Source organism: Talpa europaea, assembly GCF_964194135.1.
Source record: "Talpa europaea genome assembly, chromosome: 5".
NCBI classification, from domain to species: Eukaryota; Metazoa; Chordata; class Mammalia; order Eulipotyphla; family Talpidae; genus Talpa; species Talpa europaea.
This window is the reverse complement of record NC_140071.1, coordinates 141,646,352-141,673,676: the sequence shown is the minus strand read 5'-3', so window position 1 is coordinate 141,673,676 and position 27,325 is coordinate 141,646,352. Positions and strand designations below refer to the sequence as shown.

General features: G+C 61.3%; 1 protein-coding gene across 1 annotated transcript in view; it reads left to right on the top strand.

The window, feature by feature from the left end:
• Positions 1-26,416, top strand: part of LOC311170654 (uncharacterized protein C4orf50) — a gene marked incomplete at both ends in the record, with an annotated part of 37,501 nt that extends 11,085 nt beyond the window's left edge. Inside the window, 10 exons of the mRNA XM_084233030.1 lie at positions 1,031-1,160; positions 1,634-1,761; positions 2,714-5,131; positions 7,215-7,370; positions 9,888-9,944; positions 11,219-11,401; positions 22,937-23,055; positions 23,577-23,712; positions 25,972-26,118; positions 26,258-26,416. Of these exons, the coding sequence (XP_084089156.1) occupies positions 1,031-1,160; positions 1,634-1,761; positions 2,714-5,131; positions 7,215-7,370; positions 9,888-9,944; positions 11,219-11,401; positions 22,937-23,055; positions 23,577-23,712; positions 25,972-26,118; positions 26,258-26,416 (3,633 nt within the window). The remainder of the gene's footprint in view (positions 1-1,030; positions 1,161-1,633; positions 1,762-2,713; positions 5,132-7,214; positions 7,371-9,887; positions 9,945-11,218; positions 11,402-22,936; positions 23,056-23,576; positions 23,713-25,971; positions 26,119-26,257) is intronic.
• Between the last annotated feature and the right edge of the window lie 909 nt (positions 26,417-27,325).

The following is a 27,325-nucleotide window of genomic DNA, read 5'->3' as shown; positions in this document are numbered from 1 at the left end:
GGAGCAGAGACGGGGTGGGGTGAGACCGACGGGGCTATCTGGGCGCTCCGCGGGGAGAGACCTGAGCCAGCCTCCGCGCAGCGGCCTGGCAGGGAGGGGAGGCCCGAGAGCAGGGGCAGGAGGCCCTACCCGGAGGACGCCAGCAGGAGGGGCAGCGCATGGGCAGGGGCAGAGGCTGGGGAGAGAGCACGGGGGGAGGCTGTGTGGCCCCGAGGGCCAGGGGCAGGGCTTGAACTCGCAGCAAACTGCATGGCTACAACAGCCGTGGGCAGCCCCCGGGGCCTGCTTCAGACTGGACACTGACCCCATGGCTCTGGGGGGCACGGAGGACCCCGATGGAGGGGGGTGCACGTGGGGGAGGGGCTGCTTCGAGCAGGATGGGAGGGAAGCAGGAGTCGATGCAGGGGTCTGCTGAGACAGGTGGGGGGCGCTGGGGAGGTGCGAGGGGTGTCACCCGTTCACTGCTGTGTCTGCCTCACCTGGCGGCACCCGACTTGCGGCGGGAACCTAACAAATGCGGACAAATGTCCTTCCAAGTCTGAGACATCTGCCTTTCTGCAGCTTCATCTCTTATTCCTCCAACTATCAACCATTTATTAAGCACCTACTGTGTGCCAGACTAAGGTGAGTGCACAGGCCCCTTCTGCGGGACCTCAGGGTTCTGGGAGATGGCAGGGGAACACACAGTCGTGGAGGGGGCCACTGTCTGCGTCCCTCGTGGCAGCCTTTCTGGAGCTCCAGTGGGGGTGCTGCCCAAGGACACCCAGCTGGGGCATTAGGACTTGTCGGGGGAGGGACAAGGCTGCTCAGCACCCTGGGCAGTGCCCACCTCTCTTGAGGACTTCCGTGCCACCAGAGGCCTAGGGCCACAGCCCAGCCAGAGGGCAGGCAGCGTGGCCTCCAACCAGAGCACAGGACAGGGCCATGCACCAGGCTGTGTCCCCTGCTGGACTCCTGGGGGCCGTGGGACCCCTCTGGGGGAGCGCCTCATCCAGGACACTCGGCAATCCGCTCTCTGTGTCTTCCCAAGGACACGCTGGGTCACGTCCAGGAGGAGCCACTGCCCCTGTCCAGGAGGGAGGTCCAGCATGTTTGCAGCAGCCCTGGCCGGCAGGCCCCCCTCCCGTCCGACGGCGTCTCTGGACTGGGGGCCTCCACAGGTGCGTGTGCCTGGGCTGCAGGGACCCCATGTCAGGCCAGTTCGACTCCCGCATCCTGGTGCTGCTAGGGGCGTCTTCCTGCTCTGCGGACAGGACTCTGAGGCCCGAGAGCTGTGTCTGGCTCAGCACGCAGCCGGTGAGGTGGCCTGGGGTTGCCCGCCCACCGGGCAGTGTGGCCCTGGGGTGTCCACAGAGGCCCCTGTACTGCCAGCAAGTCTCGGGCACCTGTTCCCAGGACCCCCACTGCCCTCAGGCGGCCCCAAAGCCAGTATGCAATGGGCTTCCGGCGGTTGACCCACATGGGGTTTGTGGGGAAGGCAGCCTTTGTACCCGGGGTGTTGCTGACCATCCCCCACTCACTGCCTTGGGGGCTCACAGGCCTGGCGTCTGGGCCCCATCACCAGCAGGCAGCAAGTAGCTGGGGGGAGCTCCTAGGAGGGGCTGTGTAACCTTGGGGTCCTGTTGCTGCCCAGGCCGGATGTCCGGAGAGCCTTGCACCTGGGGCCACGCTGGGGCTGCCGGGGGCCCTCCGGTTTTGGCACCTGACCCGGAGACCACGGCTGAGCTCCCAAGAGACCTACTTGGATCTGAGTGCAGCCAGGTGAGACCGGCGGCTTCTGGGCCCCTGAGCAGTAGCCAGGCCTGGAGGCCCCACTGTGCACCCCAGAGTGACCACCACTCAGGGGGCGGGAGAAGGCACAGCCAAGCACCCGGGAGTGCTTGAGAGGGAGACTCGGGGAGCTGGAGCGGGGCCCTGAGGCAGAGAGCACCCTCCGACCATCAGGGGTGCTGCCCTCTGAAGCAGGCGCCACTGCCCTGCTCTGGAGCCGCCCGAGCCCGTCCCCCAACCCACACCCAGCTCCCGCTGGCCCTGCGGTCAGGCTCAGTCCACCACCCATGGTGACCCCGCCGCCTGGTGAGCCACAGCCGTCCCTGGCCTGGCTGCTGCCTCCGCCCGTGCTCGGGCCAGAGCTGCCGCCGGGGCCCGGGGGTTCTAAGCAGGAGGGCTTGCTTGTCCCTCCTGTGGCCCCGTCCTGCTCCGGCAGCGAGGACAGGGCTGAGAGCCGGCGTGCAGGACGGTGTCTGAAAAGGCGGCCCCGGCATTGCCAAGAGCCGGCAAACTGGAGGGCAGGGCCAGACAGCTGGGTGGGGAGGTCACCTGGCAAGGCGGCGGCAGCAGGGCGGCCCGTGGCTGCTGCCCCGGGCGTGAGCGTGTGCGGATTTGACAACGCACACGTCAGTACACGGAGGTCGAGAAGGTGCAGGGTGCAGGGTCAGGAGCGTGTGGCGGAACCGGCGAGGGGTGAGGCGGGAGGGCCTGCTCGAGGGAGCAGCGTTCAAGGTGAGGGGGGACTGGACCCAGCGAGCGAGCCACGAGGGGTCCGAGGGGCGGGTGTCCTGGGAGGAGAAAGAGCAGGTACAGAGGCCCTGGCGGGCGCAGGCGCAGCTGGTTGGGAAGCCCAGTGCCGAGGGGGCGGCGCATCCGGAGGAGAGGTCAGAGGGGGGCTGTGGGCGGGGGCTGCTCCCCACCGTCTCTCCCCGTCTGTCCCCAGCTTGCCCTGGCCGAGCCCAGCTGGGATGAAGAGCTCGTCCTCCTCCTCGGCGGCTGCCTCCCGGGACGGTGCCCGGCCAGCCCGCTCCTGCCTGTGCAGCTGGCCTGCATTTCTGAGCAGCGGCGGGCGGGAGGCCCTGGCCCGGAGGCCTTCCTCCTGGTGCAGACGCCCACACTGCCCCACTGGACGCCGGCTGGGGCCTCGGCCCCCCTGCTACCGCTGCTGCTCCGGGAAGCTTCCCCCGAAGAACTCCAAGCCCCCCAGGGACTAGAAGCCAGGCCCCCACCTGCTGAAGGCCGGCCCTGCCAGGGTGACGGCCGGGCAAGGAGCCGAGCCGCCTCCCCGGGTCAGGAGCCCCCACACCCAGCCCCCGGGGGAGGGCCCAGCGGTGCTTGGCGCTTTTGGGCGGAGGGAGAAGAAGCCGCAGCGGGGCCCGGGAGGGCGCGCCGTGGCATGGAGGAAGACCACGGTGACAGGTGCTGGCAGGGCGAGGGCAGCTGCGAGCATCTGTACTGGGAGGCCAGTGCGGGCTCCCCAGAGGGCGTACAGAGCAAGAAGGGGGCGTCAGGAACCCAGGCCACTGCCCCCCGCCCGGGGCGCGGAGGGGAGATTCCTCTGCTGCTTCTGCAGGGGGAGGTCTCGGTGTTGGGGGTGAGCTCCCCGCCCCTGAGCAGGACGGGGCTGGGGGCAGCGCAGGCCTGGGGCCTTGGGCGAGGGCTCTCGTCAGAGGAGGACGAGAAGGGGCCCAGAAGACCGCCTCCAGCGGGCGGGCAGCTCCTCGCTGAGGAGGGCAGGGCCCCCGGGGACGCCCTGGGCCAGGGGGGCAGGCGCGTGTGGGCTGGGCACGTGCTGCTTGTGCAGGAGGAGAGCCCCACGCACCGGGGGCGGGCCGGGGGGCAGGCGAGGGCGCTGCAGCAGCTTATCAATGGGCCCTGCTGCAGCTGCGGGCGTGGCCCCGAGGAGGCCGGCCCCCCGGACCGCGAGGACCACGAAACGCTCTTCTTCGTGGAAGAGGAAGGGGAGACACCGTCCCCCAGATTGGCCTTGACGGCCGAGCCCGCCAGGCACCCCTCTCCGAGTCAGGGGCAGGACTGGCCTGGGCTCGGAATAGACGAATTTGCAAAGGAGGTGGAGGCCTGTTTGCAGCACCTCTGCCAGCTGGCTTGCGAGGCTCGTGGCCGGAAATGGCCCCCGCTGGCGGCAGAGAACTGGACCTTTGTCCCGCGGCGGCGTGGCTGCCGGGAGGGCCAGCGTCCCGGGCGGGCCTTGGCAAGCCAGGGCGTGGAGATGTGCGGGGCCGGGGCAGCAAACCCCACGGAGCAGCGTGCGGACGGAGAGCAGGGGGACGCCCAGGTCCCGGGAGGTGGCGGCGTCCTCCCTGGCGCGAGGCCTGGCCTGGACGGCAGGAGCCGGGGCCCCCCCGACGAGCCCCCGCAGCCGCTTGGGACCCGGCTCCCTCAGCAGCTCCACATCCTGGAGAGGGCTAGGAGGAGGCTCCACCAGCTCGTTTCCGGACTGAAGAAAGAGAGAAGCCAGGTTTTACGTGAGAACGCCAGGCTCCAGGGAGACCAGGAGAGATGGCGCCGGAGGATGCGCTCCCTGCAGGAGGAGCGGGAGAGGGACGCGCAGAGACTCAGCGCCCTGCAGCGGGGCGAGGGCGCGCTGGCCGGGGACGTCGCGCGCCTGAAGAGGGAGCTGGACCAGTACCTGCGGGTCATTTCGGACCTGGAGGACTGCAACCGCGACAACTACAGCAAGATTTCCGAGCTCGAGGAAGAAAACGAGAAGCTGAAGGGGCGCGTGAGCCGGCTGCTGGAGGCCGTGGCCGGGCGCGCCGGCCCCTCCCCGGGCGTGCTGGAGCAGGCCGCCCTGGACGCCTGGGAGCTCAAGGCGCGGCTTTCCGGGCTGGGGGTCAGTTACAAAGAGCTGGTGAGGGACGTGGTGCTGGGGGTAGAAGACCTGGTGCGAGCCTGCAGGGGGGAGAACGAACAGCTTCTGCGCAGGATCAGAGTCCTGGAGAGGGATGTGGTGCTGGGGGTGAGAGCAGATGCCAGGCCTTTGGGGGCAGCCCGGGAGCTCGTCCAGGAAAGAAGCACCGTAGGCCAGGGGACTGCTGTGGAGAAGGGGGTGCAGGTGAGCCAGTTTTCAGGGCAACTGATTCCAGGCATCACCTTGGAGGAAGACATGAGCATGGCTGGAGGGTGGCGGGGACCCTCCTTGTGTGCGGAGAATTCCAGCTGTGGCCCGGATGCTGGTTCTGCTGCCCCCGTGCTGCCCGGGGGATGTGCTGGAGCGGCTGGTGCCCGGCGGGGAGACACGGATGGAGCAAGAGGGAAAGAAGCACCCTCGGAGGAAGAGGAGGGAAGGCCGTGGAGTCCAGCAGACCCAGGGCAGACCCTGCGCACCCTGGACACCCAGGTAGGTCGGTCCCCAGGGCTGCCGTGGCGGCGCTGTTGCCCCCGAATTCAAGCCCGGTACAGTTGTTCCTATTGATCAGATGAGAAAACACAGGCACAGAGACTTTAGGTGGCTCGCCCAAGCCACAGCCAGGAGGCATGGAGCTGGCCTTCGGCCGGAGTCTCCCTTCTCAGCTGCGACCTGAGACTCAAGCCTGTCCCCCGGAGGCAACCCAGAGTCGCCTCTGGTGGGACATGGAGGGGGGACGAGCTGAGGTCCGAGCTGGTCTCCATCCTTCAGATGGATTTTTCAGGCAGCCCCCGGCCTGCTTCTGCCCCTTGGGTCTTGAAAGGCGTGATGGGAAGAGCTCGCTCAGACTCAGTTCAAGCCCAGCTCTGTGCGGACTCCGCCGTGGCTGCAGACGGCTGCGCTCTCCTGAGCATTGTTTTCCAGTCTGCCGGGCTCTGACCTTGGGCGCCCCGGGAGAAATGCTGTGATGTCCCGGTGGCTCCAAATACCAGCCGTTCGCAGCGGAGCTTGGCCCAGCTCTCCCGAGTCCTCCCAGCAGGGTCGCACTGGGCTGGGGCTCCGCGTTCCTGAGTGGGGTTTGGAAGACGTTTCAGAGAAAAATCCAGGGAGATAGCAGAGCTCCCCCGTGATGTGACCCCAGGTGGCTGGTTCCAGAGCAGGATGCGGCTGGAGCCCGCGCCTGGGGGACTGTCTGTGAAGGAGCAAGTTGTCATGGGGCCACTCTCATGCTGCTGTCAGCGCAGCCCCCCGAGACAGGCAGGTCCCCCCTTATTAGGACTTACCGTGAGTGCTCTCTGTGGACCCTTGGGGTGAAGCCCTGGTCCCTGTCCCTGCAGAGAAAGGAGGCAGCGAGGCCCCAAACTTCCCAGAAAGGCCAAGTTGTTTTGCAAGTGGAGCAGCTGGATTCTCTGGAACCATTTGAAGCCCCCATCTGTTCTTGAGGGGGCCCAATCTGTGAGTCTCAGGCCCACGCTCTGTGAATTTCTATTAATTAAAAAAAAAAAAAATCATTCTGCCAGCCTGCTCCTTCCTAACCAGGGAGATGCCTCCTCAGCCACTGTGTCACCGTGGTGCTGCCCCCTCACTTTCTCCTCTGCCCCCCGCTCCCCAATCGGCGAAGTTTGGCCCCTTTCCCCCCTGCTCACACCAGGCCAGGAGCGCAGGAGGCACGTCCCTGAGCCCGTCACTGCCCAGGGCGGCCCCTCTGAAAGGAAACACCCAGACGGGGGCGCTTGAGAAGCACCTCCTGTAGGACGTTCCCCCTTAGCTGTGGGCACCTACTCGGCCACCCTGGCAGAAGGGACCCCAAGCAGGAGGTACTCAGACCTGACCCGGGGGCTCAGGCAGGAAGCAGAGCCGGTCACCTGCTCGTGTGCAAGGGTCTCCCACGGCTCCACCATGGCCGCAGGCATTGGGGTAACCCCAGCTGTCCCCCTGGCTTCACCGCTATGATAACCTCAGCCTTGCAGCTCGTCACAGAGAAAGCGCTGGGTCCAAGGCCACACGCGCATGGCACGGACACACCTTATTAAAAAATGAAAATGGCGAGTCTAGAGCCATGTGGGGGCAGCAGCGTCACTGCCGTGCAACCGCGTTCCGCACGTGCTGAGCAGCTGGTCCCCTTCCGCCTGCCCAAAACTCCTGGTCCAGATAAAATCCACTCGTGTTTCTCCGAGGAAAGTAAAAGGCACTTTGCACTGGCTTCGGACATTGTCCAGGCAGAGGCCGTGTCTCCTGCTTGTACAAGTCCATGGAGGGTGGATGCAGCACGCTGCGGAGCTGGGCTGGGCGTGAGTCCCCGTCACCGCGCTGCGGTCAGCGTGACGGCCCCGGGACCCTGCTGGAGCAGACTCCGGGAGGACATCCCTTCACCTACTTTGAGAGCAACATCATTGAAGGTTTTTCTGCAATTCCCTAGTCTCCCCAGGAGACCCAGTCGGGTCCCCATCTAAACTATTTCCACAGTGAGAAAAGTACATGCAGGGAAAAGACCAGGAAAACGGGAGTCGTTTGCTTGCCAGGGCAGAGGACGAGGGTAACCTAAGTGGGGGTTTCCATTCCCGGGTCTCCGCAGCGCAGGGGCCTGGAGGCCGAGTCGCCGTCGGAGAAGGACCTCAGGCTGTGTGTCCGGCGGCTCCATCTCCAGGTGGCCACGCTGCAGTGCCGGCTCCGAGACCAGGGCTCCGCCCGCGAGGAGGCCCTGCGCCTCCGGGACCAGCTCAAGGGCAAGGTAGGGGCTGTACCGCCCCCACACCCCCACATTCTATAAAATTGCACAGAAATTGGTACAAACTCATAAGTGAAACTGGAGTGAGGTTGGAGCACGGTGTCCATGTCATACGGGTCTCCCCCGGTTTCCAAAAGCAGAGCATGCAAAGCAAAGAAGCAACCAGCATTCACTTATATGGGAAACTTGAGCATCCCCAGACCTCAAAAACAATGTGCCAAAGCACAGCAAAAAATACATAGACCCCACCAGACCACACACAGGGAAAGCAGGGGCGCGGTAGGCACAGTCTGCTCATCTAGCCGCGGTACACTAGTTTTACACAATGTCCTCATTGGGAGAAACTGGGCAAAGTCTACAAGGGGTTGCTCTACATTATTTCTTACTACTGCACATTAATTATCTCAATTATTTTAAAAGCCAAAAAAAGACCCTTCCTCCCCCTCAACTCCCACCTGACTTCCAGCATTTTCTTCCACCCTCTTTATCCACATTGAGAAGTGTGAGTTTACATACATGAACCACACCCTACACATACATTCTGCATCTTGATTTTACAATTTAACCAAAAAGCATGGGACTGTCCCCAGAAACATGTGCCAGCTGACCCCATTCTTGTAAATCTGTTATACTTTACGAGGCCCAACCGCAACTGACTAACCCATTCTTTGCTTGTGGGGATCTGAATCATTTCTTTCTGTGCTTTACAAACCAGGTCCTAGTGGTCATTTCTATGTCCCAGGGAGGGGTGTCCACTACAGATGCAGGCAAGGCCTGGCCACAGAGTCCCTAGGCCGGTGGTGCCGTGTGTGATTAACTCTCATGGGTGATGGCAAATGACCCCCACATGGGCTGCATCAATGATACCCCCGTCAGGGACCAGGGGTGCTCCCATCAGAGACCAGGGGTGCTCCCGTCGGGGACCAGGGGTGCTCCTGTTGGGGACCAAGGGTGCTCCTGTTGGTTCATTGACTTGCCTCTCTGGGTGATGTCACGCTGCATGTTTTTTGAGCTGAGGGTGAGAGCTGCACCCTCAACATCACGACGTGGTTTCTGGGTCCTCCACGCACTCTGTGTGCCGAGAGCGCTGTGCCTGGGCTGTGTCCTTTGTCCGCATTCAAGGTCTTTATCCGCTGTCCGGTGGCTGCAGAACCTCTGTCCCCCGCTGTCCGGTCAGCGGTTCCTGCTGTTGATTTACGTCTCACTGCTTGTGAGTGTGTGTGCAGGTGAGTGGCTTTACTGGCCCAAGGAAGGACAGCGTGTTAATTCTGAATTCGGATTGCGATTGTGCTTCTTGAGGCACAGACGTCCGTTTCCAAGGCGCCGGCAATTTTCACGGTGCCTCCAGCCAACAGGGGGCGCCATGCTTTCCTCCTGCCTTGCGCTGTGGAAAACGGGCTCCGGGCACGCACCAGGCCTGGGAACCACAGTTTTCTACTTACATTCTCCTTCTTATTATTATGTTTATTCGTTATTTTCAGCGTTGTGCTTTGCAGTCCTGGAATTTCCCCTTGATTCTTTTTCAGTAGTTCCCCGTCCTCCGCTGAAACTCTTGGGCTACAGCTTGAAGCATTTTAATCACAGAGGCTGTACCTGCCCTGAGAACCCCATTTTACGTCACGCCACGGGGCAGGGAGTCCCAGGCCTCGGGTCCCACCAGCGCTTGCTGCATCCGTCGTGTTAGGACCGGCCGTGGCGAGGGCAGGGGACGGCGGGTCTGGGTTCGTTCCCCGACGGCTGACGGTGTCGAGGCTTTTCCATGTGCTTTTTGACAATTCATGTGTCGTCTTTGGAGAAATGTCTGTTCAGATCCTTTGTCCCTTCTGTAACTGGGTTGTCGAGTGTTTTTGCTGCATAGCAGAGTTTGCCGCCTATTCCAGGTACGAGCTCCTCATGAGATGCAGCGTCTGCAGACACTTTCCCTCCTGCGGTCCTTTCACTTTCTCCTTTAGTTGCAGACGCCCCGTGCATCGTCACACAGGGTCCTGCGCCCCAAGCTGAATCTGCGGCTCAGCCCGTGCCTGCGAGCCCCGCGGAGCGCCCTTGGGCTAGGACAGTCTGCAGGGAGCTGGCGCTTTAGTCTTCACGGGCGCAGAAAGGCGGGCCAGGAGGGGTGCGCGGGGGTGGTCACTGGAGACTTGTAAAGCGAGGAGACCAGACGAAATTCTGTAAACAAAGAAGGGGTTGAAGGGCACGTCCCAGCCTCATGGTAAATAGTGTGCAAGGCTTTGAAGGCGTGTGGTGGGATTGTGCTGGTGTGGGGGGAACACCCCGCTTTTCAGTTACCTCGCACACCCGAGCCGCCCGGTGTCTGCAAGGCGGCTCCGGGGTGCGCGCGCGCCCGCTGCGCCCGGGGGTGTTGAAACAAGTACTTGAGGTCAGAGAGGTTGGGGGAGAGGAGGGCCCTCCCTGGGCTGACTGGAGACAGCGAGGGGGTGAGACCCCCAGAACACCCCTCTTAGTAGGGCTTGTGATTGTGTCCGGGTCAGCGCGGCTGAGCAAGTGTCGCTTCTCTTTCAGCTCGACGAGCTTCAGAAAAAGCAACGAGAAGCGAATTTGGCGGTGATGCCGCTGAAGGTAAAATGTTTGTGAAATCTGCAAGAAAGGAAAGGGGTTTAGGGTTCCCCGTGGCGGGGTGTGGGGGGCGGTAAGGGGAGATCATCTTGATTGTATAAAAGTAGCAGAACAATGAACAAAAGAGACAAAACTTGCCCCAGCCGTCTGTGGGTCCTTCACACGTGCAACCAAGTGTCAGGAGGGGGACGGGAGCCCCAGTTTGCAGGTGGGGAGCCCCAGTTTGCAGGTGGGAGCCCCAGTTTGCAGGACCCGGAGGCCTATGTCCTTGAAGCCTGGTGCCCCGACCTGCCGAGCCTCTGAATCCATCTGGCCTCAGCCTCCAAGGAGGCTACTTGGGTGCTGGGGGCCAGGCTCCAAGTCGGGTGCCCTCCCACCACCCGGGGGACCTTCCTGCCAGCGCCAGCCGCTATCTGGAAACTGACATGCAAGGTCTCTGCGCCTCGGGATGGGCTGGGAGGTCCTGGCAGAAAGGGCTGCCACGGCGCTCCGCAGAGATGAGCCCAGGGCCACCCGCAGGCCCAAGGCAGAGGCAGCTCCTCCTCCGACAGGCACAGGCCCATCATTTTCGAGGCAGGAGGGTGACTCCCTGTCAGAATTCCCCCTTGAGGGATGTTCAGTGCCCGGTGATGACGCAGGCAGGGTGCCAGGGGCGTGGGGGAGTGCGGGCCTTGACCTTGAGGCGCTCCCAGGCTGTGTGGAGACAGACGCGTAAATAGGAAAAGTAGCTACTGGGACAGAAGGAAGCCGGGAAGCTGGGGCACAGAGGGACCCGGCCCCCAGCTTCAGCCTCAGGGAGGCCTCCCTGGGGGCGGTATTGCCTGGGCGCTGAGCAGATCCGAGCAAGGCTTTCTTAGAGTTGGGAAATGCAGGAGACACAAGGGTGAGGAGGAAGTTTGAGGTGCTGGGATGAGCCTCCCTGTGTGGGTGCTTGGCCTACACCGGCTCCTGCTGTCCTGGTGCTCCTGACAACGCCCGAGGTACGGATGAGCAAGTCCAGGTGTGCACAGCTGCTGGGTCACACAGCTGGTGGACGCGGAGTGGAAGTCCCTGCTCTCGACCCATCCAGAGGGGTTCTGAGCGCAGGGGGAGCCCCTGAGGGACGGCAGTGCCGCAGCTGGTCTGCAAGCTGGTTCTTAGTTTTGGGCGGATGGAGGGAGTCTTGAGGGGAGGCTCGAGCAAAGGCCACGTTGGAGGATGCAGAGCAGGGAACCAGGCCCGCCCGGAGGGAGCCCACATCCGGGCCCACCTGGCCACGTCTTCCTCCTGCCTTCCAGGCCCAGCTGGCGTCCCTGGTGCAGAAGTGCCGGGAGCGGAACCGCCTGATCTCGCGGCTGCTGCAAGAGCTGCACAGACACGGGACGGCCGACCCCCTGCTGGCGGAGCGGGCGCGCAGCATGGTGACCGACGTGGCGCTGGCCGAGTACGTGGCCACTTTCCTGCCATCGGATGTCCCAGAGGTATGTCCTCACAGACAGCCCTGACCTTCTTCCCACGGGCTGTGTGCCCACCCAGTGGCCCACTCTGAGCTCTCCTCCCACCCTGTGCCCATGACCCCGCCTGGAACATACCCTGGACCCCTTCTCTGGGCCAGAGTCGTGCTTGGGTCGGCACGGGAAAGTGACCGAACAGGACACAGGACACAGGCACACGAGCATCCTGTTTTTCTTTCACCAGACACCTCCCCAAGGGCGCCCCTGGACTCAGCATGAGCTGGTCCCGCCACTTCCTGTTGACCCTACAAGGCACTGAGTGTGAGCTTCCCCGGGGGCCGGCCCTGACTCCCTGGCCACGGAGTTAGCCACTGCCCCCCGGCCCCACTGCACATGGGCCTGGGTGTCGTGGGTCCTGTAAGGTGTGAGTTCTGTTGGCACAGTTGCTCCGTGACCATCTCCAGCTCCCTATTAGCTCAGAAAAGCTGCTCAGGCAATATTTAGCGAATGAATAACATAATGAGCTAAATGAACGAGGTTCTCTTCACCTACTGATCAGCGAAAGTGGAAGCAGGTGTGGGGGGTACAGAGACATGCTCGTGGTCAGAGCCCCAGGGGGTGTGGACGTGATGTGCGCCAGGGCTGACCCGCTCTTCTGCCTGGCCTGGGGTGCCTGTGTGTGCAGCAGCCGTGGGTGTTCAGCCAAGCCTGCTCACATGAGTGTGCACACGTGCACACACAGAGCATGCCTACTGTCTGGTTCTTGGGGACCAGCCAGCAATGCTCCCACCAGACTAGCTTGGCTCCTGATGGTACAAGGGCGTGAGGCGGCGCCTGCTGCAGGCACAGCCGGTGCTGTTTTCCAGGATCCTCCAGGGCTCTGCTCTGGGTGGGGGCTGGGGCCTGCTCTGGGCAGCCGAGCCCCAAGTCTGTGTCTCCTTCCCAGACCCTCCCTGCCCGGCCTCCGTGAGGCCACCCCCTCAGCTCCTCCCAACCCTACAAGACACCACAGAGCAAGGAGGGAGGCTTGGAGGCCAGTGGGCCGCTCAGAGCCTCGTGGGGACTTGGTCAGAGGCTAACATGCATCCAAAGCACTGGGAGTGCAGGGCAGTGCTCGTCTCTGCCCGAGCGACCCACGCTCTGGAGTGAGGGGGCTGAGGAGAGAGGTCACTTCTCGTCCAGGTACACGGCCCAGCCCGCGTGTTGGCCGAGTAGGGCTGAGTGCACGGCTCCCGGGGAGTTGTGGCTGCAGGGTCCCCCGCAGGCCAGCTGGCCTTCTGCCCGAGGGCGCCCTGGAGGCCCTTGGGGAGGGAGCCCCGGCCCAGGGTCTGCTCTGAAACTCGCCATGTACACCTCGGGCAAGAGCTGACGTGTAACCCTGATGTACAAACCTGAGCGCTCGGTTCATTTCCGGGAGAAACAGAACCGCGAGCGGCCGCAGCGCCGGGTGGATGCGGAAATAACGTCAGCGCATCTCCTCCCTGCGGCGGCGTCATCTGCGCAGCCAGGGCCCCGCGCGCACTCGCTCAGCTGCTACTAACACACATTTGTGATTAGATGGTCATTTGGGAGTCTGACGGGAGGACGGGGGGAATGGATGGGGTCGTGGGTGCTTAAGAGCCCAGGCGCACTCCAGGTGGCCGCGGTGAGGTGTGGAGTGCGGCTGGGTGGAGGCCTGGCCACCCACGGGAGCCTTCACACTGGAGTTTTAGTTCGTGGGGCACCGTGGAGGTGCTGGAGCAGGAGGGGGAGGTGCATGCAGGGGCGGGGGTGACCTGCGTGCAGAACCCTGGGCCATGGTGCACAGCAGGCAATTCTGGTCCAACAGCCAGGCGACCAGGCGTGACGGCCGCGGCTGAGGCCGCAGATCAGGGTCCCCGGCTCCTGGCAGAGCGGCAGCCCCTGGCTGGCAGCGGGCGGGACGCAGGTTGGGAGCACGTGCTTCGCGAGCCGACTCTCCTTTCAGGGACACAGATGGCGCTCCCGATGGGGGCTTCAGGCCCTGGCTCGGCGCCTGGGAGGGCTGCCCACCAGCTGGGAGACACTAATGGGCTGGGGGGGATGTTCCCAAGCGGAGGGGGCGGTGTAGAATCCCTGGGAGGCCCCGGGCCCAGTTCTCTGGCCCCTGCCCTAGGGAGGGGGTCTCCACTCACTGCAGAGGTCTGACGCAGGACGGGGTGGAGGCCGCTGGGGGCCGCTGGCCAGGCTGCCATTCCTGTGGTCACTCGCAGGGGAGATGGTGGGAGACTCTCAGGGCCCTGCTCCCCACGCCATTCTCCACAGAGCAGCTCCCCTCCTCCCAGGCCTGACCCAGGAGGACTCCGGCTCAGAGGGGCCCAGAGGTGGCTGGGACACACCTGGGTGGGCTGGGGTTCGAAGCTGGTCTGCCCATTCAGGGCGAGGACAATGCGGCCTGCTGCCCTAGCCTGCAGCCGGCCACGCAGGGAGTGACCACTTCTCATTCATTCCTTTTCGTCTCCCTGGGCTGATCCCGCCTGGCTCCCTGCTGCCCCTGGACATGGGGCCTCCTGTCCTCTGCCCAGGCTTGGAGCTTCATCTGAAAGACCGAGGCACCCCAGAGACTGAAGAATCACCCTTTATGGTGTTGGTGCTGGCTTGTCCCCTCCCAGGTGCCTTGTCCTTTAGGCCAGGCTGCTGTCCCTCTGCGGGGCTCAGTGAGGTCTGGATGAGGCCTCAGATCAAAAGACCCAGCACAGCACCATCACAGATGCGTGGAGAATTTGGGGTCCCTTCTGTGCAAAACCGAAGTTGCCCACCTGGGGACTTGGTGTCCTAGTCACAAGAGTTGGCTGGACCCCAGCCTTGCAAAGATGGGGTCAGCTGGTTATTACCCGAAGGCAGGGGCCCTGGGTAAAGCTGTTCTTTTATTGAACATGATTTCAAGTTCACAGGACACTTTCGTGTCTTCATAGCAAGATGACAGAATGTCAATGTAAGCATCTTTGTTCCCACGCTCTACACGGCACGGCCTCCTAGGGGGCCTCATGGGATGAATAGTGCGGGGGGCGGGGGGCTATTTCTCTAGAAGGTCACGCGGACACCCCGACCTCACCTGCAGACTTGACTTTCTGCCGCAGTCTTGGTTCTGTTCAGTCCCTGTAGACGTGAAGAAGAGAGAGGCAGCTTGTGTGTGTCTGCCCTGGCTCTGGGGAACAGCATCCTGTGGTGAAAATGAACTCATTAAATACCTACACCAGGGCACTGGTGACCTATAAGTAAAATGAGGTCATTTTTGATGAGCAGTAACTAATTTTCACGTGACACAATTATACTATTTTACAGTTGAGCTTAGAGAGAGAGAAAAAAATAGAGCAACCGGAAAATGTATAGAATGTCCTGAAAAGGCTGGTAAGCCTTTGCCAACTAGAGAAATGTTTAGCCTTCTGCAACAGAAGCCGGGCCCCTGAGGCCTTGTCCAGCCCGCGTTCACCAGCAGACTCTGCGGGGAAGGGCGCGCAGCCGGCATTTGAACCCTGCCTGTGCCTCTGCTAGCTGTTGGCCTTGGGCAGGTCACTTGACCCCTCTGGGCCTCTGTTGCTTCACCTGTATGTGGATTAATAATGTTACTTACTTCTTTGGGTTAAAGATTAGATAAATCAGTCTCTGCAAATTGCTTAGAATAATGCCCAGTACAGCATGAGAGCCCCAGAAGCGGGGTTCACCACCATAGTTCACCACGTGAAACTGCCAGTGTTGGACTTACTACTCTTTCCTTCTAGAATCAGTGGTTTCATTGGTTTAAAGTTTTATTATAAAAATAATATACCAATAATATTATTATAAGCTTATAATAAGAAGAAGATAAAGTCCAGCTGCCTTAAGTCTGTATCTGCAATCCATATGCACATTACTCTGCACAGTAGAATCCTGCCTTTCCCCAAAAGCTGACTTTTAACCCCCCCACCCCACACACACACAGGAAGCCTTCCCGCTGCTCACTGAGCAGTTGGTGCTTCCCTCCGGCGGTCCACTGGCCTGTGCGTGGCCTCTCTTCCAGCCCCACCTCTGAACTATAGCCACACATGTATTTACCTGTCCCTCCCGATGGATTGGAAATGCCCAGGTACGGCCCCATTCACCATGGCCCATAGGATGCTGCATGATCATCCATTCCTCTTCTCCACCCTGCCTCTTCCTCAGCCATCTCCCACTGATGAGACAAAGGCCACTGAGCACGCAGAACTGCTCACTGCTCACAGCTCCCGGGTTCATGAGAGACGTTTGCTCCATTCTGCTCCTCTGAGTGTTGAGGCAGGCAGCTAGAGAGGCTCTTCCAGAGGCCTGACAAAGGCATATGTAGGACCTGATTGCTGAGTGTAGTGGTCTACCTGTTGTTTGCAGGGAAAACATTTGATATGTCAGTGCTGTCAGGGAAGGGCTAACACACGTGTAAGTGCTGCTGGGGGCGCTCTAGAAAGGTTGGGGCTGTGCACTCAGATGGACTTGGGCTTCAATACTGAGCTGCCTGGTATTTCACGGCTGCATAAATCTGGATAAGCTATTTATCCAGATATCTTTGAAACAGGCAACTGTTTCCTCATCATAATGTGGGCATGATAATAGTTTTTTTGGGGGGGTTAAGTGAAACAGCATGCTGGAGAGTCCAGGGCACTGCTGGGTATGAGGTTGGCATCGCGTTCCTGTTGATTACGTTTTAATGGGAATGTCCCCACCTCTCGTCATTGGGAACAAGAAAAATCACAGATGATATTGACTCTATGGGGATACCCGTGTGTAACTGTCTTGTCACTGAATGATAGGGGTGGGAGCCTGCCCCCCAACCCGCAGTCTGTTTCCTCATCCACAGAACAGTGGCGCGAGCCTCCATGAAATGCACTAGGGAGACGTGAACCAAGGCTTGAGGAGCCTCTGGTGCCAAGTACAGAAAGTGCTTGGTACGTGTTAGTTATTGTGCTGTTGAAAAACACTCAGAAATGTAGAGATCTGATCAGCTTTATTAAGTGATTCCTGAGTCAGGCAGCTTCCTGCTCAGACACTGCAGGGCTCACATGGAAGGTGGGGTGTCGACAGACAAGAGAGGGTAGGACAAGGTGGTTGGCAAAAGAGAAGTTTATTCCAGGTAAAGCCACCTTCACTCAGGGACAGGTGCAGGGGGAGGCTCTTACCATACAGACGACCTCACTGGTGCTGATGAGAAACCCCAGATGGATGGGGCTAGGACCCCACTTCAGGGAAAGGTTGACGCCACACTAGGTATTCAGTCTGGGTGGGTGCCCAGCGTGAGGGCTCTGTCTTGGGCCTGCTGCTCTGTGTTTGACAGGTGTCATCTCTTCCTTGGATGAGTTGTAGGATCAGAGGATTCTCATGACAGAGAGAAGCAGAAACCGTTTCCTGTGCTCTTGCCCACAGCCTCCCCTGCCCTCGGGCCTGGCGCCTGATCTTGGACCCAGCCTGGCTGCAGTTTCAGCAGAACCAGGAGTCCAGGAAGAACCAGGAGTCCTGGAGGCACCAGGATTCTGGGCAGAACCAGGAGTCCCGGCGCGACATCCACAGGAGAAAGGCGCCATGTCCCACGCTGTTCTCCAGGCCGACGGCCTCGCGCCCCCCTCTGAGCTCCTGAGCCCCGTGAGGATCCTAGCTCTCCACAAAGAGCTTAGACAGAGCATTGGCAGTCATCCCCAGGTCGATAAATCACCGCTGGAGTTATAAATGGAACAGGACCCCTCACTTGCGGGGCCGTTTCAGAGACTCCATAAATATTTGAAGCAGAACCTTCTGAGAGTGCTTTAGGAAATTGGCAGCAATCAGAGCCCTCACTCAGCGGCAAGTGGCGCTGCCTTTGGCTTGGGGGTTTGCGCCGGTGTCAGAGCCCGAGAAAAATATTGAACTGTGCCTTGCAAATTCTGAGGAGTCTGGCAACTGTCAAGGCGGCAAAGGGAGTAGTTACTGCACCCAGACCTGGGGAGTGCTTGTCCCAGGGGCTCTCTGCTGGCACGATCCCCTCCCCCACAGCAAAAAATTGACAGTGTCTGGAGACTATTTTTTTTGCTGTAACTGGGAAGCTGCCATTGGCATCTCGAAGGCAGAGGCCGGGAATGCGGCTAACATCCTGTAATGCACAGGACAGTCTCCTAGGACACAGGACGGCTCTCGCGGGTGAGCAGTGCCGGGTCGGGGAGCTCCTGATATTGTCAGCCACGGAGACTGGATTTATTTTCCTGCCCTGGGGCCCCTCCCTGTGGTTCATAAGATGTTTCTCTACCCAATGAAATGCTTGACTGAGTGATTACATATTTTAAAGCATTAAAACCAACACAAGCTTTCTAATAAGTCCATTCATTCCGCAAGCCCTTGCTGGCCCCACAGATGCAGGCAAGATGGCGCCGGGCGGGAGTGGTGAGTCAGCCCTGGCCCCGCTGGCGGAAAGCTGCAGAGTGACTCAAGCTCAAGTCACCGCGGCCCATTGTCACAGGGCGGACGCGAGGTGAGCGGAGGGTCAGCGGATTGGTTTTGGGGGGTCATTCAGGAAGGAACCGGCGAGCAGAGGCTCCCCAGGCATGGCCAGTGCGTGGCAGAGGGGCGGCGTGATAGTCAGGGAACAGCACCTGCAAAGGCTCTGAGGCATGAAGCTGAACTGTGGGTGTCAGTAGAGGAGGCGTGTGTAAAGCAACCCCTTGTCAAACCAGCTTTGAGGGGTCACTGCCTCATCCCATCAACACAAGATGGGATGAACAGGATCCACACCCAGTTCCCCTAATGTTGGCATCTCTTACACCCAGCCACAGGGATGAGAGGGGGTGGGTTTATTTTGGGGACAACAGGGGGGCCATGGAAATGTGACCTCCTGAGCCAGGGGCTTCAGCACCGTGAGCCGCCACCTCCCTGCTAGCCCCGGGGCTGCGTGATGCCAGGCGCCCCTCCAGGGAGGGACTTATGATGGCGCCACCCAGGCATTTGCTTGATACACATTTGGCCCCATGTGAGTGAGGAGGTAGCAGGGGGACAGAGAGGCCCCTGGGAGCCTACAGTCCTGCCCTTGCCTCTGGAAGCCGCCATCCTCATCACTTCCACCGTCTCAGCCAGCATGGCCACCCTCCCCATGCGATCGGGCGGCTGGTCAGAGCCGGTCAGGAAGTTCTGTGCGTGATTGCTTCGCTTGGCTTCGCCACCCTCTTCACCCCTTTATTTTTGGGGACCAACACCTTGAACACTGAGCACACAGTGAAGAGAGGAGGTGATGCTGGTGAAGTTGGGGTGAGCTGCCGGCCAGTCGACGCCAGGGGCCACTTCCGGCCTCCAGGACACCCCGGCCAGGATCAGATACAACGGGATCTTGCGCCTTAAAGCTGCCGCTCCTGCTCCTGCTCACATTCTGGGCCTGGGCAGAAGGCGACCATGGAAAATGCAGTAAAGGAAGCCCCGTCACCTGCAGTGAGCTGACAGTTCCATCAGCAGCACATCCTGAATCCAGAGACCATGGTCCCTGCACCTGAGCCCCGCCTGGACCCGCCTCACATGCTGTCGCTCCAGCCGGTCTTTGCTCTGCCCGTGGTCTCCGGGGACACATCTGCAAGGGTGGGTGGCTGACCCCAGCATTTCCCTTGCTGGAGACCCTGCCCTGGGAAGGGCCTCCCCTGCTGCTCCTCGATGGGGCTGACGTGGCCAGGGCAGCCTTGACAGATGCTCCCGGCGGGGGGTCAGGACCTGCTCGGGTGACTGACCTGGGTCAGGCAGGACCTGGTGTGCAGGGGCTGACTCGGGCAGAACGCCACCGTGTGGGATCAGGTCTCTGGAGACCAGCCAGATGGGCCAGCCTGCCGCTCCAGCAGAAGACAATTCATCAACCCGCTGTCAGCAAGCAGCAGCGATGCCTGCTCTTGGGATGGACAGAGCCAGGCGGTGGACGTGCTCCCCAGCACCCCACACGGCCCGCCTGGGCTCTTAGGCAGATCAGATGAGAGGGCTGGCTTGGCAGGTGGCCAGCAGCGGATTGCTAAGCGCAGCCCCCTCCTGCTGCCTGGGTCACTGTCCTCCCTTCTGGGAAGCTCTTTCCGTGGTGGCCGAGCATCTGCTCAGCAGATACTTCCCCAGGCACCTGGCGGGGCAGGTGAGAGGCTGAGGGCTGGGTCACAGGGTTCTCCTTCGGGGTCCCCATCCTCCAGCTTCCTGGGGAGCCAGACAGACCAGGGCAAGGACAGGGTGTGGCAGGGAGAGAGGCAGAGTCCAGGGCACAAAGTGGCAGCTGACCAGCAAAGGGTCAGGGAGGGCTTCCTGGAGGAGGCGCTGGCTCAGGGAGCCCTTCTAGGCAGAGGCCACCACACAGATAAAGGCCTGGGGAAAGCCAAGACCTGAGAATGGGGTGGACATACATGTCCCTCTGCTTCCCAAGCAGAAGGTGCCAAAGGAAAGGTGCCCTGTCCACAGACTGTTGCCTTTTTTCAATTGTTTGCTGTTAAAACCGGTTGTGAAAATGCGTCATGACCAGTTCTTCATACATGTGTGATCACAGCGAGGACGGCTCCCAGAAGAGGGATTGCTGGGTCAAAGCAGAGAAGCACGTGTGGTTTTGGCCACCCGGGCCACGCCCACTCCTGCTGTGTTTTGAGGTTGTACTGTTTCGGCTCCCACTGGCAATGTTTGGGGTCTCTGTTGCCCACAGTGTCCCTAACACCCCTTAGGATGTGTTGGTTTATTTATTTATTTATTTTTAAAGATTTATTTATGCATACAAGAACTGGGGTACAGGCCAGAGATGAGGGGGTGACAGAGTGGGTAACAGAACAGGTGGATCTACTGAAATCCACTGCTGAGGGGAGCAGCGGGCGAGTCAGGAGAGGTCTGCTGTGCCATGTGGGTTGCTCCCTGGTCGGCTGGGGATCGAACTCGTGCTGAGAGGCTGCAGACAGCTGGGAGGCCCAGGATGTGTTGATTTAATTTACCTTCTACAGTTTGAGCTTCCGCAATGGGTGGTTTTAGGCAGTGGACTGGTTGGTGGGGGATGAAACTGATATCGGTTTATCTTCCACTGAATCTCAAGCTCTGGGCCTGGCACACAGGTACTCAGGCCTGTCCCGTGTCATGCGTGCCGCACAGGTTCCCGCCTACTCCAAGGATCTCAAGGGATTGAAAAGACAAATACAAGAAGAAGAATCTGTAATACAGAACATGAACATGGTGACTCAAGCAGTAAGTAAAGAAAGCATAAGAGAGAGAATAATTATTCTGCCAGGCGCTGAGATCATGCCATTGTGACAGTTGGATGGAAAAGTAAGGTCTGAGCTTCCTGGTAGCCAAGTCGAAAGGGGGTAACATGGGTTTCACGGTACTGATTTTCCAAGAAAGGAATCACATCTGGGAAACTCTCCCGCTCTGAGCTCTGTGAGACATCACCCCGGGGGCCACTGTGTAGTGTCCCCGTGTGTGTGTCCTGAGCACTCACAGGTCTCCGGAGAGGGGGAGCCTCTGTTCAGAAGCTGCTCTCTGCTCCTCCCCGTGCCAGGGATCCAAACTCGGCTTCAAGAGGTCCTCACAGTTGCTTGGACTGAGACTTTCACTTGCCCTTTGTAAATGAGAATCGTCTGCCAGAGGTTTACTCAGGTGGTGGACACTAAGCTCTCAGAACCAGCACAGGCCTGCCATGCTCCATGCTCCCCATGGGCTCTGCCCATCTCAGCCTGGAGAGTGCCCTTCCCCTCCTCCTCACCCCTGCCCTCCTGCACCCCTCCCCAGCACACACACACACACACACACACACACACACACCATTTCTCTCCCTGCTATCAATCTCAGCCAAGTGCTCCCTCTGCCTCCAAGCCCTGGGGCCCAGCTCCCAATGGGACTAGCAGCTCCGTGTAGTTTGCTGGCGGCTCAGAGTGATTTAACAGCTGGAGGCAGGTGTGGGCTGGGGGTGGGGAGAGTGGGGAAGGGGCCCTCACTGCCTCCAGCCTACTGCTGCTCCCCATGCCCAGGGCTGGGGTGCCCTGATGTTCGCCTCACACCGGACCAGATCCGAGGCTCAGGCCCCGGCCCGACACCCCAGAGAACACTGGGCGAAGCCTACAGACAGACGCTGCGGTGTGTCGGGGGGCAATAGAGCCCACCCCGAGGTGTGAAGTTCTTGACTTTGGAGCAGGAACAGATTCACGGGGCGCAGAGTGGGTGAGGTTGAAACAGAGCCCTATTGCAAGCGATGGGGCCTCCGGAGAGCGTGTGGGCAGATTCAGGAGAAACCGGGCCTGGGCCCGAGCCGCTGACCCAGCTGGGGCCCCGAGCTGGTGCTGGTCAGCTTGCTGTTTAGCAAGACTGGAGGCTAAACCCCGGAGTTCTGAACAAGGAGGGTTTGGGTCATCTTGTCCCGGCCTGGATTTGGGGCGGCTGCAGTGTACCTCGTTCTCTTGGGTGTTTCAGCCCCTTTCACAGTCTTTCGACCTCTCTCTCTCTCTACCTGCTGGAGGAGAACAAGGAAACAGCGGAATCCACAAGGAGCCCGGCCCCAGGACCCTCCCTGTCTTGACCCCCGAGAGGCCTTTCGTCCTCTTTATTTCTTGAAAGGGTCAAGGCAGGACGAGCTCAGTCTTCTGTGGCCACTTCCTGCTGGAGGGAGGAGACCCAAGGTCAGAGGCTGTAAGTCAGGCCCACGGACGCGCCATCCTTGACCTCTACAGACTTTGGAGACAAAGGCCCCACGTCTGAGAAGAAGGGGATGCAGTCAACAGGGTCTACTGCGGCGGCCCAGGGCCAGCGAGCCCTGCACGGTCCACACCAGGGAGCGGCGGCTCTGGCCCGGGGATGCTGTTCCCTCCTCCTCCTCTGTTTTCAGTTTCCAGCCGGCCCTGGTGCTCAGCTGAAGGTCGGTTGCTGCTGCTCATGAATGCAAGCCCCGGAGAGCAAAGCTGCTTCTTTTTCTTTCGTGTTCTTTGAGGGCTGAGAGCGGTTCAGCCCTTTAGCCTCTATCACAGCGACTTAAGTCCCAGAGGCCCTGGCTGGTCAAGTCCCGACCGTCACCCCTGGGGTTCGCTCCCGGGGCAGGTGTGGGCCTACTGCGTGTCCAGGCCGGCAGAGCAGGGGCCGAGCTCACCTGTGGGCAGCAGTGAAGGGGTGAAGGGGGGCGGGGTTGCTGTGAGCTCCTCCCCACTGCCAGGCCTGCTGCACCTGGGGTTTAGGTGGGCAGAATGCAACCCTGCCCAGGGCAGAAGGGGGTGACCCAGCTCCACCTGCTCTGGCCTAAAGGCAGCACTGTCTGGAGGAAGCGGTGCCCTTTGCAGGCTCGCTGGAGGCCTCAGGGGGCTCCTGCCTGGAGAGGTGACCCCAACTCTGCACAGAGCCTTCCTGGGGCCTCCATCAGGGTTTTGCTGACTCAGGCCTGGAGGTGCCAAGTCAGAGGGCTGGGTCAGCAGGTCTTGGCGGAGCCAGATACCCCCGAGGCCTCCCCAGGTATCTTGCCCTGACTTTTGCGTCCAGCCAGGAGCTCCCGCTCCCTCGGGGCCTGGCCCGGGGGACCCTGCCTCGGTGTGGCGGTTCAGGCACCAGCACCATCCGGAACCTGGTCCCCAAGGCCACCGACTCCTCCTTAACCCACAGGGCCCTGCCCTGGGAATCCACCGCTACTCCAGCCCCGCTGGCCGAGCGGCGAGAACACTGGGCGAGGAACCCAGGCCCGGGCCCGTCGCTGGGCTGCCGCGGAACAGCTGCGTCTCCAGGTGAGTTGCCTCACGTCTCCGTTCATCGGCTGTGGCTCCAAAGCTGCTGCTTAAGGAGCCAGCAGGACCTCGGCGGCCTCCGACAGCCCCCGCCCTCAGGCCTGCGGGTGCCGGGCTCTGCTTCGGCTGAGTCTTGGGCCAGGTCAGCCCCAGCTGCCACCGCCTGCTCCTTGGGATTCCTCACACCCGCCTCTCAACGCCTCGGCTTGGGATGGTCACTCTCCGCCGGTCGAGGCCAGCCGTGCCCCGAATTACGAGGCCACGGGACAAGAGGAGGCGGAACCCAGCAGAGGATGTGGCCTCCACCCGCCCCGTGCTGCCTCCCGGAGATGCTTTTTCGCTTCTCCAAACAAACCCGACACATCCAGAAACGAGTAATGGAGTCAAGTCAGTCCTCGAAGGTTTTTTCCTCCAGGCTTGGATCATTACAAACGTTGGGGTCTCTTCCCCGAAGTTCCCTTAAGGAAGGGAAACAGTGCAGGCTCTGACGGCGACCGTCCTCGTCCCACGTCTGCGCGCAGGACTGGTCACCCTGCCGAGCTGCTTCCTGTGCAGACTCGGGCGAGGGCCTCCTCACCGGGCCCCGCGCGGCTCCCGCCTCAGCAGCCCAGACCCCGCCTCTCCAGGACCCGGACGCGTGAATCTGCAGGAATCCAGGTGAGCGAAGGAAGCAGAAAAGTGAGCTTAACTTCTGTTCTCTCCCTCCCTCTCTCCACCTTTCCCCCGCCTGCCTCGCGTGTCCACGTGTGTGTGCATGTGTGTGCATGTGTGTGTGCATGTGTGCGCCTGTCTCCCTGAGCACACCCCATCGGCTGGGCCTTCAGAACACGCCCAGGATCCGATGGCGTCCTCGCGGCCTGGGTGCTGGTTTTGTGGCCGCAGGGAGTGGCTGGAGCCGTCCCTGCCCTGCCGGGCGCCGTCCTGTTTGTTGAATGAGCGCTGGCGGGGGCGCGCCGTTCTCTTTCAATGGCGTCTCCACGCGTGGATTTTATTGTATCTGGTTGTCTCTGGTGAAAGTCCTGCCACATGAGAAAATATTATCCTTTGTGGTTTTGCCTAGAGAGTTGGGGTGGGGGCGGGAAGAAATTATTAGGGGGGCAGGAGGAGGAGCTGGATTCCCCCAGAGCCCGGCCCCACCCCCACGCGGGCACCTGCCTCGAGGCTGCGGGAGGCGGAAAGGGCCAGGCCTGCGGGCTGGGGAGACGCACTACCTGCAGGGGTGGCGTTACAGGGAGGCGGCGTGAGGAGGGCCCAGGGCAGGGAAACGCCTCCTCGGAGCATCCCTGCGGGAGGGCCCTCCCTGCCACACGCCGTCGTCTGTCTTAGTCCGCTTGCTTCATGCAGAAGCTTGATGGGCACCATTACTGTCAGGGCCGTAAATCTCACCTTATAGATTAAGTGACAGCTTTTCTCAGCTTCGTATTTGTGTTTCTTATCGTGGAGCCTGAGCTCCTAGCACAGGTTTGCCTGATGGACGGTGGCTGGGGTGAGGCACGGTGGGTGCCGGGGCAGCTCTGTCCCGAGCTAGCTCTGGTCTCAGGGCCAGGGTGGCGCCCCTGCCCCGGGTGGGCGGCTCCGCTGCAGTGTCAGCTCCTGGCCGGTCAGGCCTTGCTGCCTGTGTCCTCCTGCGTCTGCTCCCGCCCTGTACATCCTGGAACCGGCCGTGCCCTCGAGGTGGGTGGCGCAGGCGCAGCTGGTCTCAGACGCGTTTGGAGGAGGTGTCAGTTCCTTCACCAAGAGGCTTGGGTCTGGCCGCCTGGCTCCTTGTCTGCTCTTGGTGTCCGGGAATCCTGGCTCGGGGATGCTCGAGACATCACCCGCGAGGCCCAGTCTGTCCTCCGTGTCCACTGGCTGGACTGCTTCCAAGAACAGGCTCTCCCTGGACGCTCATGATGCTGCTCATTTCATCTTTGTCTACCTCCCAGGCCGGCGTGCGGGCTCGTGCTCACTCGCTCGCTCATCACACTCCCTCCCTCCCTGACACGGCTGTGTGCCTGCTGGGGTTCAGAAGATGAGGCATTGCTCCAGGTGGTCACAGACCCCCAAGGAGAGAGAGACCAGGCAACTGGGTAACCGAGGCACTGACTGGGTCCCGTGGATGTACAGAGGCAGGGTGTCTGGAAGAGGGGGTTTCGTGGGGTCCTCAGGCTTCCTGTAATGTTGGGCAGCAATGACCTGATGGAGGGTCCCCCGGTTGCTGTGGGTTCCCTGACTGCCGACACACGGTGGGGGCAATGGAGGTCAGACATGGGAGCCCCCAGGCTGGGCCTCAGCCTCAGTTACCCCACTAGTCAGTGGTTTGGGGGCGCCATCTTCTCTCCTGTCACGTGGACACAGAATGCGTAAACGTCCCTGCAGGAGCTCATGTTCTCCCGAGAGAGGCCTCCCCATTTGCAAGCCCCTGGGTTCACCCATTACTTCTCTGCCCCTCACTGTTCTGCTCCCAGCCTCACAATGCCTCCCGTCTACCTGTGCCCGCGGGTGAGAGGGGATGGCCTGGAGCTCCTCCCACACATCAGCTCCCCAAAAGGGGCTTGGTAAGAAAACTCTCCCACTGGTAGAATTCGGGTCCCTGGAGAAGGCCCCTTCCTCACCTTGCAAACCGGCCCCTGCAGGACAGAGGCAGTCGCCCCAAAGGATGCTTGAAGAAGGTGTATTTGAAGGGGTGTCAGGGCAAGGGCCGAGGATGATGGGAGCAGGAGCTGTTACCCCCCCAAGAGCTGCAGGGTGAGAAGGGGGTACTGCGGCCCCTGAGGCTGGAAGCCAGCTGCTCCGTACCAGCTCCCATGGGGAAGAAGACCAATTCTGGAAACTTCTCTCCTCCCTCCTTCCACCGTGCTGCCTCTCCTTGGCTGCACTAATCTGGAAGTTGGAGACCACAGGAGAGGCCAGGCTTAGGGTTGCCCCCGGGCCCAGAGAACGGAGTGGCCCGACCAGGAGGGCAACAGCCCAGCGGCGCGCCAGGTGAACCAGCACTCGCCCTGGCACGAACAGACACTCAAGAAAAACTCAGCTGGCCCTCAGGCGCTGGCGAGAGGCGCCGGGAAGAAGTCCTCGAAGGAGGTGGGAAGCCGGCGGGTCCGAGCTGCGCCTCCTTGGCTGGCAGCTCTGCTCGCTGGGGTTCGCGGAGCCCCTGAATGTCCCGCTGGGAGCTCCCATCAGGGGCGCGGCTGTGAACACAATGTGGGGTGTCTTGCCCCAGAGCCCCTTTGGGCAGAGCCTGCCGGAGAGGATGACGTGGAAGAACATGAAGCGCGTGTCCAAGGTTCGGCCTCAGCAGGGACTTGGGGACCAGCAGCCCGCTGGGCCCCTGGGGGACCCGTGGTCCCGCCTGATTGAGACGGCCCCTGACAGAGATTGATGAAGTCATCGAGGGGCTTCCGGGCTGCGGAATCAGAATGCTGCTTACTCAGCGAAACCCTCCAAGCTGCCTCCTCTCCCCAGTGCAGGGATTGAGGGGGGGGAGGGCATTCCTAGGGCGCAGGAAGATCCTTGTGCTTCGCTGGGAGGGCTGTGAGATTCTCGGCCCGGAGCACCGCCCCCCGCCGCTCCGTGAGGATCTTTCCTTCAAGACCTGGTTTGCACAGGGCGTGGGGCAGGCGCGCAGGGGTCAGAATTCCCGCCACACCCTTAGCAGCTCTGGAACCTTGGGCCAGTGTCTCGATGGCCATGTGCCTCGGTTTCCCTTCTTCTAAACTAGTTTTTAATAAGGAGTAAGACAACTAGGGCAGGGTGCCCGGGGACGGTGAGTCCTCTCCCTTCTTACCTCCCCATCCACGCCCCTCCGCGCCCCTCCCCTGGGGACTGTCCCACCAGGCACGCCGCTTCCACCTTCCGCTGCACAGAGCCCTGTCCCAGCCACCTTGGTCTCTGTCTCCCCTGGGGGGTCTATCCCCTGCAGCTCTGAGCCCCTCCAGAGCAGCCCCACCTTGCTCCCTGCTCCACCCTCCGTGCAACCAGCCTGGGCTTCCTCCTGGAGCTTCCAGAAGGTTCTCGGCATGGACGAGGCCTGGTCACTCTGGCCATCTCTCCTGTCTGGACGCTCGTCTGTCTTCCATGCTTCCATGTTCCCAGTCGCTCACTCCACAGACGCTCACTGGTGGCTCCAAGGCCAGGGAAGAGGGAGAGGTGTTCTGGGGGAGAGGGAATGCCCCAACTGGCCCTTGCCATGAGTGGGCTGGGGTCTCTGACCCCGCCAGGGCCCAGAGGAGATCGGGGAGCCTGGAGAGCGGCCGGCATGAGAGCCCTGACCCTGCGGGTGGCTCCCCGT